Below are 12,798 nucleotides of genomic sequence, written 5' to 3'. Positions count from 1 at the left end.
AGCTCGCTCTGGTCCCACTTGAGTTCGCGCTCACTGACCACTGGGCCGCAGTGTGGTGGAGTTTGGGGGCTGGTTGACTGGACCAGCAGCCGCAGTGCAGCCTGATGCAGGGAACACTTGGCGGTTCTCACCTTGTGCTGAGGTCATTAGGCTCCCATCTAAACCACTGGTCCCCACCGGCAACTATGCTGCAGCTAAGCTTTTCAGGGCAAAGAGGGGCAGCGCAGCATCGTGGTCACCAACACAAGCTTTAGGATCAGACAGACGTGAGTTGGCACTCCCAGCTCCGCCACCTGGCCCTTGACATGCTCACCTACAGCCGCAAGCAGAGTTTATGCTGCAATAACCTAAGGGACCACAAGCACTCGGCTGTCACATGCTCTCTGGCTCTGTTCCCTTTCCTCGTTCTCGTTTTTCTGAACTACAGATTGATGGCTGGAGCTCCAGCAGCCATCTTGGACCATAAGATCAACTTAAGAACGAAGGCTTATGCAAAGACGGGAGAACAACAACAAAAAAAGCAGTGATAGTTTAACAGTCCGGGATATTAACAGACTTGTGAAGCTGCCATACCAGCCCCGAACGGCCCCACCTCTACGTTCCTACCATGAGAGAAAAAGACAGATGTCTATCCTGTTTAAGGTGCTGTTATTCACATCCCCACTTTCTGCATGGGGCTTAGGACCTAAAGAATTTCATAAAACTCTCTCAATTTTAACAGTATTATTATTGCTATAAGTTGTTATTGTTATTATAAATCATTATAGCTTTCCCCCTCCCTTTGACAGGTATTTAAAACTGACAAAAACAAATTCAACCCTCCTCCAGCAAATCCCCAACAGCTCCACGCTGGGGAAATGGTCAGATGAAGTGAGCCCTTAACTCACATGGAAGTAGTGTACACAGCAGGCCCCCTCCTGCACCCCGAGACCCCACTTCTCACCTGGACGAAGAAGTAGATGAGGCCCAGTGGCGGGATGATGATGGCAGCAATGGGAGTGGCCAGCAGGATGATGATGCAGGCGCCCATGACATTGAACAGGGAGCCCATGAACATCTTGATGACCTGCGGGATCATCGAGTCCACCGTGTCCAGCTCCTTAGAGAAGCGGTTCACCAGGTTCCCGCTGGGGGTCCGCTCGAAGAAGCTCATGGGTGACCGGAGGACGTTCTGTAGCAGGTCCAGGTGCAGGCGGCGGGAAGCCAAGATCCCCCCGATGGACACCACCATGGAGTAGCCGAACACAGAGATACCTACAAACACTCTCACGGTCAACACCATGATGGGACATGGGCCAAGCTGGGGGTGGGGAGAAGTGGCCATGCGGATGCAACGGGCCTGGACTCTCAGCTTCTAAGAATGATGACGAGGCTGAATAGGAGGAGAACAGTAGTGGCTACTCTTTACTGAGAACTCACTATGTATTAGACCCTATGCAAGAGTTTGACATGAATCTACTTCTCACACTGACTCTGTTATCATTCCTCTTAGCACCCATTTTACAGAGAAGGACACTCAAGGTCAGACAGGTGAACCTCTCTGCCCTGGACAGAAATCAGCCAATCAGAAGCAAAGCTGGGGTTTCCGATCCAGGCAGCCTGCTCCAAGGTCATGCTCTTAATCCATGTACCACACTCCTCTAGACCAGTGCCATGAGACAGAACTTTCTGTGATGACGCCCATGTTCTGTATCTACGCAGTCCCATGTGGTAGCCTCTAGGCATGTGGGGCTACTGAGCACTTAAAAGGTGGCTAGTGGCTACCAGAGTGGACGGCTCGGCTCCTAGAACAGATGCTGCTGTCGTGTGAGCCCAGGTAAACATCGCACCCTCCCTGTCCCCCACCTTCCCTCGGTGATCATGCGGAGGCCAGCCCTTTGCCCTGGGGGGGGCGGGCGGTGGAGGGGGTGTTAGGGATTAAGAAATTGAAAAAAAAATCCCTCTCTGCTCTTCTGGTTTTCTTTCAAAGCTCTCTCCTGGAGATCATGAGACATCTGTGGCTCCTCCACGCAGCCCAGAGCAGGGCACCCATTCTTCGAAGACAGATTTCATAGGGAGGGACAGGCTTCCTCAAGGAAGCAAGGGCTAAAACGATGGACTCTGAAGCCAACAGTGCCAAATCCTGTGTCACCTCCCAGCTGTGGGCCCTTCCCACAAGTCACTCAGCCTCTCTGCACCCCAGTTTCTTTATCTGTGAGATGGGGACAATGACATTTAGCTTGCAGCACTGTCGGATGTAAAAAGCCATGTGCTTAGTGTATCGAAAGCACTCAAAAATACACATAGATTTATTGTCTATACTTACACATCACAGACACTGAACGCACATATGTATGTGGAGACGCTCACTGTTTTCATGAGCACCTGAACACACAGCTCACGCACTGTGCAGCACAGTGACTAAGAGCACAGGCTTCTGGGCCAGAATGCCTCGTTCGATGACAGCTCCGCCATGCACTTGCTGTGTGGCTTTGGGCAACGTACTTAACCTCTCTGGGCCTGAGAGTCTCTATTTCTAAAATGGGGAAAACAGTAGCTGCCACCTCTTGGCCCTGTGCTGCAAAAACACACAGAAGGGATTAGAAGCTAACCAGGCACCAAGGAAGGGCTCAGCGGACATTGGCTCTTACTATTAATGCCCTTGTGTTTGGGGACCTTCATGGGCCCACAGGAAGGGCAAACAGGGTTTCTCAATCTCGTCACTGCTGACATTTGAGGCTAGATCATTCTCTGTTGTGGGGGCTGTGCTGTGCGCTGCAGGGCGTCTGGCAACATCCCTGGCCTCTGCATGCCCCTAACACTACTCCCTCTCTAAAGCTGTGATGGCTCCAAGCACCTCCAGACGTGGCGAAATGTCCCCCGGGGGACAGCACAGTCTACACTGAGAACCACCAGCATAAACCAATTCCCACCCTCAGACAGCAGATAGGAGTCCACAAATGAGACTTTACAGGAGCCCCATCACCCTCACTGAGCAACAAGGGGCAAGGGCCCTTGCTCACCAATGCTTGGGGGGCGGGAGGGGGGGTGCTGCCATCCCTCAACTTTGCTCATCTGTAAAATGGGCATGTTAAGAGCTTCTCTCCATCTCCTAGGGCCCCATTAAACAAAGCATTCAAGAAATATTCACTCTACAAGTACCTGAGTGTCTACTAAGGGATAGGTACTGTTCATGTGAGTTGGGCTTAGTTTGGGGATCCACAAAGCCCTGACAAATGGAGGGACTTGACTCCATAATAAGACATGGAAGAAGCAGTTTCAAGTGCCCAGATGGGGCGGGCAGGGGAGGGCGGGAAGGGGAGGGCCCCCACCTTGTGAAATGCCCAGGGCTCCATAGACGCTCAGCCGGACTTTAGTGTGTTCCTGGGTCCCATTGACGATGGGGTCATCAGTCCAGAGGCTGAGCCAGTAGTTAGAGGCCAGAGCAGCAATGTGGTTACACAGGAAAAGGAAGATGCTCAGAAAGGAGATGAAAAGTCCGATCGCCTTCATGTAGTCCCAGTACACGGACAGCTTGACCTGCAGACCGGGGGAGAGAAAGCCCTTTGCAGGCTGACCCCACCACCGCCACCCGAGGCCAAGCACTCCAGCAGCAGCTGGGCCATGCTGTCCCCCACCAGCTATGCTCATACTCATGGCACATTCCCCTTAGTTATTTGACCAACAAAGTCAGCGGGAGAGAAAGTCAAGGTCTGTGCCCTCATGGAGCTTCCAGTCAAGTGGCAAGACAGGCTTTCGGTGCCCAGATAAATGTGTAATTATAGAGAAAAGCTGGAGCAGTGCAGAATTCCACGAGAGTATAAAAGTGGGCAGCTTGACCTACCGGAGAGGTTTTCTCTGAGGAAGTGACAACAAAGAGTTAATTAACCAGGTGAATTGGAAAAAAGGCACTCAGGGCAGAGGGAGCGGCATGTGCAAGGGCCCTGGGGTAGGAGGGAATGCACCATGTGGCAGGAAATGAAAGGAGGCAAAGGTGGTTGGAACAAGATTGAACTGGAGAAGAAGTAGTGGTCGGACCACACGGGCTGGAAGAGCCTGTTTAGGATTCTGAGCTTTAGTCTAGGACCGTTAGGAAGCCATCAAAGAGCAAACGGGATGGAGTGACATGTTGCCAAGCACCCCAGGGTTGCCTCCCCCCATTTCCTCTGAACAGCGAACACCAATTCCGCATCATTTCCACTGGCTTCCCATTGGCTGGCGCCCGCTTAGCCTACTCCCCAGCTCCATGGGGCGACAGGACTTCTTCCACCCCCATATTCCCTGCGGAGCCCCATGAGGGCTAAATGATGATGCGTAGTCATCCGAAGGGTGGCCTGATCTCCACACCAGGGGCCGAGGCCACCTGCTTTGGGCCAGCCCTATGCCCCACCTGCCTAGCTTGGTTTCAGCCAACGCCAGGTATCCTTCCTTGTGTGTGCGGTTGCTGGCATTTCAAGCTTTTCACACTGAATTTTGGGTCATAAGAACCATTTGTCTGAATTGCAGCCTGGCTAAAAGGTAACAGGTGAAAGGCCAGAGGTCTCCTGTATAACTGAGCGTTTCTTTCTGACTTTTCTCTGTATTTCAAACTGAAATAGTGGGGGGCGGGGGAGTGTCCCAGAATTACAATGTTTATTGTCACCATTTGGCTTCGCTGCAAAGCCAAGCAGCCCGCTGACCTACAGATCCCGGAGTTATACTGCAGGACTCAGGGGCTCCTCGTGAGCAGCAAACATGGTAGGTGTGGGAGTCCGAAATTTGTGAGTGTGTGTGCTGCAACCCAGCACCACTCCTGGTCCAACTCTGGCAAGTTACAAGCCCCCCTGCGTTCCTGCTATAGAAAAGGCAGGTAACACTGGGACCCATCTCCTCCGGGCAGTGTGGGATTACATGAGGACTGAACAGGCCTGACATTGCTTCTCTGGTCCTTGATCTGTGGTCCTGACTCTGGCTCTGCCGAGGACCAGCGAGAGTAAGGAGGGAGGATGCACTACAGGCACCTCCGCCCCTGACCACGGCTGTGAGGGGAAGAGGAGAGAAGCAGCCTGGAACAGAGGGTTCTGGGAGGTTCTGGATGCATCCAGCTAGATCCAAAAGAACAGTGTCCCGACCTCTCTCGTTTCTGCACCACCTCTCACGGGTGACTTGTTCATGTGTGTACTTATTCTTCTTTTAAAAATTCCATTCCCTATTTTTTTTAAAAACATACCACATATATTTTTAAAAATAATCTTTGAGGGGCGCCTGGGTGGCTCAGTCGGTTAAGCGTCTGCCTTCGGCTCAGGTCATGATCCCAGGGTCCTGGGATCGAGCCCCCCCATCGGGCTCCCTGCTCAGCAGGAAGCCTGCTTCTCCCTCTCCCAGTCCCCCTGCTTGTGTTCCCTCTCTCGGTGTCCCTCTCTGTCAAATAAATAAAATCTTTAAAAATAAAATAAACTTTGAATCATTACCATGAACGGAAAATTACTGACACGTGCCCAAAATAGAAGATTGTAAAACACATACAACCAAACGAGACCTTGAAACCGATTCTCCCTGTGACAGAGAGAAGCTGGCGATTTGTGAGAGCTATGGACTTGAACACTGCGTCCCTCCTAGTTCGCCCGTTGAAATCCTCACCTCCAGTGCGATGGTACGCAGAGGAGGGGCCTTTGGGAAGCGATCAGATCGTGAGGATGGATCCCTCACGACGGGATTAGTGCCCTTAACAAAGGGGCTCCGGAGAGCTCCCTCACCCCTTCCCGACAGTGAGGACACAGGGACCAGACAACAGTGTCGGAGCCTCCCTCTGAGCAAGCCCTCACTAGACGCCACATGGGGCTGGCACCGTGATCTCGGACTTGCCAGCCTCCAGGAAGTGGGTTGCTTCTGAGTCACCCGGCCCGTGGCCTTCTGTTAGAGCAGCCCCAATGGACTGAGACAAGCATGACAGATAAACGGGCACGAAGCTCAGACTTTTTCTCATGATGGAATCGTTAGGACTAAAAGAGAAATGGAAAGAAACGAATCCCACTGCACATACGCACGCGCGCGAGCGCCGTCACACAAGGGGAAGTGACAGAGGTGTTACCGTGTAGACAACGTCCTCTGATCTACAACTTCCCGCGCAGTGGAAAGGTGTGATTTAAAGCACCCGGGTCACCCAGAGCCAACAAAAGCCCCCAGCCACTCAGAGGAGGTGGCACTGAGGACAGCCGAGGCTCCAAACGCCAGCCCTGGAGTCAGACGGCCGGGGTCCCAATCCTAACTCTGCTGCCCCTTGGCGGCGACCTCGGGAAAGTCACCTAGGCTCTGCTGCCCGTTTCCGGCGCTGGAAAACGGGCAGCACTGGTAGAGGCCCGAGGAGAGAAAGACACGATTTAACATCAACAAAGCGTTCTGCACAGGACCTGGCCCGCAGCGACGCACAGTGACGCCGGCCACGGCCCTCGCCGGGGCAGCCGGCCCTCACCTGCCCTGTTTGCGCCTTGTCCGCCTCCACCAGCTTCCACGCGTCCTCGTTCTCGGCCCCGGCTTTCTGCAGCTCGGCCGTGCTGGTGCGGTGGCGGCTAATGTCCCCGCTGTAGGAGGAGGAGTTGCTGAGCTGTCTGGGGAAACCAAGGCACACGGTGTCAACCAAATGGAAGCCTCACCGCAACTATGCGCCAAACTAGCTCAATCTTCTGATTTTATAGCTGTGGCACGCGGAGGGGATCGGTGACACACGGCCCCACGGAGGAACCGTTCCTTCACGCAGGCGTGATTCAGAAAGCACCTCTTGCTCGCCAGCAGTGGTCATCAGCTTTATGAGGACCACGACACATTATCACAGATCATGTGGCCCCAAGCTCTCTTTGGAGACCTCTTCGACATAGTCCCTTCCCTTGGGAACTTGTAACCCTGGAGAATGACACAGGTGGATGGGTGTGTGCATGTCTGTGTGTGCACACAGTGTGGACCTATGTGCGGGAATACCCTCTCTCAGCCATGGCTCAGACCCAAACGGGCAAAGGGATGGGGTGTGACTTCCATCCTGCTTGCTGACGCTCCATATCGCCTTCGTGGTTTGCATGCATCGAGGAAGCAAGCATGCAGGCTGGAGGCCCAGGGTGCTGGGAACGGAGGACTCCAGTTAGAAACTGAGGACAGTAATACAGCCCCCGAGGAACGGAATCCTGCCAACAGCCACGTGAGCTTCAAAGTGGATCCTTCCCCAGCCCAGTCTTCAGATGAGACCCCAGCCCGGCAGACACCTGTTGCGGCTTGTGTGAGATTTGGAGCAGAGGAGCCAGCTAAGCTGTGCCCAGACTTTGCAAGCCACGAACTTTGAGGTCATCTGTTGCATAGCAACTGATACGCCCAGTGTTCTCTATGCTTCTGCTCAGTCCACCCATGGTTCTCCCTGGCAAGCCTCCCACCGTCACCTGCCCCTATGTCCAAGGACCACCTGCAGGTGCTACCTCGTCTCAGCTGTCCCAGCAAATTCTCAGAGGGCAGCAACCATGACTGATCACACTGGCCATCTGCCTGAACCCTGGCAGTGCCCTATTCTTATAGGGCGAGGCCCTATTCTAAGTGATTTACACACATACACCTAGCTCACCACCTCAACAGGTGCACCAACAGAGCAGGAAATATTTCCATCTGTCCCATACAATAAAAATCAGAGTCAGGGCGCCTGGGTGGCTCAGTTGGTTAAGCGTCCGATTCTTGGTGTCAGCTCAGGTCACGATCTCAGGGTGGTGAGACTGAGCCCCACGATGGGCTCCATGCTGAGCGCAGAGTCTGCTTGAGATTCTCGCTCTCCCTCCGCCCTCCCCCCACGCGCTCTCTCTCAAATAAATAAAATCTTAAAAAAAAAAAAAAATCAGAGTCTAGGAGGATACCATGGGCAGTGTTCTAAAAGGCAGAGCTGCTCACACCAATTTCATTCCCAGCCTCATTTCTGTGAAATCTCCCTACGCCAGAGAAGTAACTGCAGGTAGCCCCAGCTCATGCAGTAATAAGTGAGTGCTCTTTACTGGGTGTTGATGGAGGAAAGTGTGCTAAGTGCTTCACACGCACATATTCACACGCACTACGTGGAGTCTGTCCCACTACAGCCCTCTGCGGTAGGCACACCATAGACCTTTTCTGACAGGTAAGGAAACTGAGGCACAGAGAGGTTAAGCAACAAAGTCCAGAGAATGCTGCTCCTCTAAATCCCAAACAATCTAGCCAAAAGCAACCTCCTTTAAAGCAGCAAAAGCACAGAACTTTGGAGTGCTGGCTCAGCAGCAGGGCCTGGGTTCAAGTCCAAGCTCAGTTTCTGTCTGGCTGCATGACTTAGGGAGAGCTCTCTGTTTGCTCACCTATAAAATGGGAAGACAGGATTAACCACCTCCAGGTTCAACACACTGCACAGGGCTTGCCATTGTGCCTGGCTCCGGAGGGTGCATAAAACATCGAGGTCACTATTACTGTGACTCTTTTGGTTCAACTGCTGGCTCTTAAGGCCTGAACATTGCAGGCTCCTCTGAATAACTTGAGCAAAGACCCACATCTTGCAGGGAACTTGAGCGTCACCAAGTGCAGACGGATGGTTACATCCTGAGGCCTGTGTGAGTTGTGCCCCCTGGTAGAGCAATGTGGCCCCACCCCTCTTCAGGGCCCTGAAACGTGAGCTCTCTTAGCAATCTGGGAAAGGAGGCAGAAAGCCCCCATCTTCCATGACCCCGGGGAGCAGCTTGTTCCCCTTCTTGTTGTTGACCTTGTTCCTCTTCTCTCCCCCCAGGCAGGGGGCAGAAACAGGGTGCCTGGAGAGTCCACACGAACGGGGCTCCCTCTCTGCTCATACCTCTGCAGCTGCTTCCCCGTGACATCGGTCACCAGCATGCCATTCTCCATCTGCTTCACCTCCTTCCCTGGGCTGCTGACACTTGTTAACCCTGGCACAAGAGAAGAAAGGGGGAAGTTGCAGTTTCCAGAGCTGGACGCCAAGACCAAAGGCATTTAGGAAAACCGGTCACTTGGATGGGACATGGCAGATAACCTGGCCACCAGGAAGCTCAGAAAGCAAGACGTGCGTGGCTAAGGCCACGGACAGGTTCCCGGCACAGGGGCAGGTCTGTGGAGCCAGCTGGCTCCCTTGGGGTAGAGCTGCATGAAACTTAGCCCAAGGGGCCAAGATGCAAGGAGCCAGGTGGGGAACAGCGCACAGCCCTCTGGTCCCCATGCATGCCAAGAAAGGGTGCTAACTCAAAATAAGTAACAATCAGTTTTGACAAGGGCATCAGCCAACAGGAGGAGTCCCCGAGAGCACCCCGCCCCCACCTCCCAGTGCCAAGAGTTAACCCGGACCGTGAGGAGGTCCAGAGGTCTGGAGTAGGGGGTACCCGGAGCACTGCCATTTACCCCAGACAAGTGGTATGGCCACCCTGAGGCACGCCAGCCAGCCAGCTGCCCCAGTCCCAGGAATTACGCCCCCCACATCAACACTAATCACCATAACCTCAATGACAGGATGACATGACATAATCTCAGTGGCTACCATTTATTGAATGAGTGGTGGCCCCATGCTGTGTTGAAATACATCATCCCCCTTCATTTGCCCGACTACTCAGTGATGCGTTATCATTCCCCAGGCCCTGATCTCATGCTGGTGCCAGGAGAGCGAGCGAGCCTGCAGGAGAGACACACGGCGAAGGGCTCCCCCGGGGCTGGCCCGGAAGAGGATGGGAAGGTGTGCAGGGGAGACATTCCAGAAAGGGACTAATATGCAGCTCTGGCAGTGACAGGGTGATCCTGGGAACACGCTGATAGAACGCGAACTGAAACCAAATGGCTCTTTCGGACCATGACAGTCACAGCGAGAAATGGAAGACAGCAGAGCGGGGCGGGGAATCATTCTGGGGTTGGGGGCAGGGGAGCTCTGAGCTGGTGATTCTCCATCTTGGCTGTGAACGATGCACAATGCACCCGGGAACGCCCCTGGCTCAGCTCTGGTCCCTGCAAGGACTCCGCCTGCAGGGAAGCCGGGTCCCCATGCTGAGTTAGAGTGCAGTCTGGGATGGAGTGTTCTCTCACTTCCTAGCTGTGTGTACAAGGGAAGCAATAAACGTCTCTGAGCCTCAACTCCCCCATCTGCAAAGGGTGAATGACCACTGCCGCTCCCTTCCTAAGTGGGAGGATGAGTGAGGCCACGCATGGTGCTTGGGAAGTGACAGACCACGGTGGTGCTTAGCTGGTACTCGCCTTTTTATACATGTTCCACGGATAATTCTGGGCTGCAGCCAAGATGGAGAATCACTGCTTTACACCATTTCTTTTAATGGCAGCATCTTTTTTACTTATATTAAAAAAAAAAAAAAGAATGATAATAAGCAGGGCATTCCATGCAGGTGCATGCAGTCAGGGCTCATCAACGCACACAGCACTGGAGGCCCAGGCCTGGCCTTGACCAACTCCCTCTTTGCCGGGACAGGCATGCTTAAAAATGTTCCCAGAGACACAGCCCTACGGCAGGGGCTTCAGACAGCTCCTCGCTCCCGCATGGCTATGCAGGCCAGCCTCAGTAAGCTTCAGAATTCCCTTCTGCTCCCCACTCAGGATGAGCCCTAAGGTCTGGATGGGAGACCTCACAGTGGCCTCCCGTGGCCCCCTTCTCCACCAATTAGCCCACAGGTTGATACACCGGCGGGGCCACCTGGAAAATTCTCCTCTGTAAGGGGAGGGACCAAGAGTCCTAGAAGGCAACAGGAACATGGGTTGGTCCACCACTCCGTCTGTCTCCTTTGCAAGGGGTCAGCTCTTCCCTCTTCCTACAGTCTTGGCAGACCACGGGCGGGAAGTGGGGGGATGGGGGAGGGGGGCTGCCCAAGGTCAGCCCATCAAAACCCCTTCCCCAGGACTGTGAACCATCAGTGGCCCCCTGAGGACCAAAGACAGTTCCAGCTGATCCGTCCTAAAGGAGTCTGATTCCCAGAGTTCCCATTTCCTGAGTCCTGATTATTTGGTCTGGCCTCTGATTTCTGAGTGATCTGCTTCCCCTTTCAGTAAACACCCTTGTTGAAGTGGCAGGAGTCAGCTTCCGTGGCTTACAAAAGAGCCCTTTGTCTGGACCCTCGGCCACACTGCTTAAGGAAGGCAGGAGGGAGGGATGGGTCCAGTCCAGCGGTTGGTTCATGCCTGTACCTCACCAGAGGGAGCCAGGGCAGCCTTCCACGGTGAAACTCTGCTAAAAGACATCCCCGCTCTGGGCGCCCACAGCCACCTGCAGTGACTCTGTCAGGCACACATCACCCTGTACTGCCTTGGCCTGCCTACGTCCTGACCATGCCCAGGAGGTGAGGGTGGGATCGTGACAAACCATGGGCCACTCACTGGCCACCCACTATGTGCCAAGCATGTTGCAAACAGGATCTCCTCCAAGGCATGCTAGGTCATGTGACCTACACAACAGTATAGCTTAGCCCAGGCCACCCAGCTGAGGAACAAGAGATCTGGGGATTCAGACTATCTCCCCAAGTGCCCACCGCAAAGCCTGGCACACAGTAGGTCCCCAAAAAATGTTCGCTGGATGAACAACGAAAGGGGGTAGAAATAGACGGCGGAGGGCCTCTTTCTGAGCATGTAGCAACAGGCCCGGTCCGTCTGCAGCCTCCCCCTGCAAGCACAGCTACTTCTAACCCATGTGTCACTGACCTTCCCCCTCCACGTCCACCACTTTGCCACCTGAGAATTCACAAGATCCAGGAGAGTGTTAAGAACCAAGGCAACCCTCCCTCCCAGAACCCCCAGTTAAATGCCCAGAGTGGATGGATGGAGGTCCTCTCCTAAGGATGAGGGGCAGAGACGGCCGAGGGACCTGATGCACCTATACCTCCGTATCCCCATCCCACTCGGGCTGGGAAGATCCTGACAAGCACACCGCACGGGGCCAGCTCTTTTGCTAAAGGTTATAAACGTGTTTAAACATAAGAAGATCTAGAAAAATGCAGGCCAACCCTCTATCTCTACGCCTATTTTCCTGGCAGCAGAGGGAAAAAAGTCAAGTGTTACAGCCGGGCAGAGCAGGTGTGGCTGGGAGACAGCACAGACCTCGGCTCCAGCCTGCAACCTTCAGCTCCTGAGGACAGATGCTGCTCATGAGAGGGGCCTGGGCCGCACGCAGCCTTACTGTGAGCCAGACGCACATGGAGCCAAGACAAAGGGAAGAGGTGGTGACCTGGCTCATTTTCATCTTGGCCCCTCCCAGGCTGGGATGAGGATGCCTTCTTGGGGTTCTCACAGGCCCCCAGGTTCGCTTCCATCACTGCATCTAGCACCACCACACCCTTGATTATTTGGCATTTGTCTTCCCAAACAGAAGGGAGACACCCTGAAGACTGTGAGCTCTTAAGAACACAGAGTAGGTCTTATCCACCACTCTCTTCTCAGCACCTGGCACATCAGCACCAACCACATCATGTGTGGTTGCACAGGACATGCACTGTACAATCCAGGGGGAACCATTCCCCACAGTGGCTCAAGTACCAGGTGTTTCCAAGGCACCCAGCAGGCGCTCTGGATACACCTGATATGCAGATGTACAGATTAACAGACGAATGGCCAAGTGAACAACCAGAGCTGACCTTCCAGTGCCAGAACAGGCACCCCATGGGCCACCAAGATGCCATCTCAGAAGCCCATACCCACAAAGCCGGTTTCTAAACCAGCCCTAGAGAAATGGGTAAAATTAGCGCCTATTTTCTTCTAACCTGGGATATTTGTACAGCTGTGTTAATGTCCAAAGCTTACGTAGGACATGTCTTAAATAAGCAAGGCATAATGTACTCATTTGCTTATTATAACAGATTACAC

General features: G+C 53.8%; 1 protein-coding gene across 2 annotated transcripts in view; it reads right to left on the bottom strand.

The window, feature by feature from the left end:
- The window catches only part of ABCC1 (ATP binding cassette subfamily C member 1 (ABCC1 blood group)), a 130,124-nt gene that overhangs the window by 14,358 nt on the left and 102,968 nt on the right, over window positions 1-12,798 (bottom strand). For both annotated transcript variants that reach the window (XM_088017386.1, XM_028117448.2), the window contains exons 20-23: window positions 8,795-8,885; window positions 6,431-6,566; window positions 3,312-3,519; window positions 944-1,254 (exon numbers count right to left, since the gene is read on the bottom strand). In XM_088017386.1, the coding sequence (XP_087873512.1) occupies window positions 944-1,254; window positions 3,312-3,519; window positions 6,431-6,566; window positions 8,795-8,885 (746 nt within the window). The remainder of the gene's footprint in view (window positions 1-943; window positions 1,255-3,311; window positions 3,520-6,430; window positions 6,567-8,794; window positions 8,886-12,798) is intronic.

This window comes from Eumetopias jubatus, unplaced genomic scaffold (assembly GCF_037043125.1).
Source record: "Eumetopias jubatus isolate StellerSeaLion01/CBP00866 unplaced genomic scaffold, mEumJub1_p1.0 scaffold_12, whole genome shotgun sequence".
NCBI lineage: Eukaryota > Metazoa > Chordata > Mammalia > Carnivora > Otariidae > Eumetopias > Eumetopias jubatus.
This window is presented reverse-complemented; position numbering and strand designations above follow the sequence as displayed.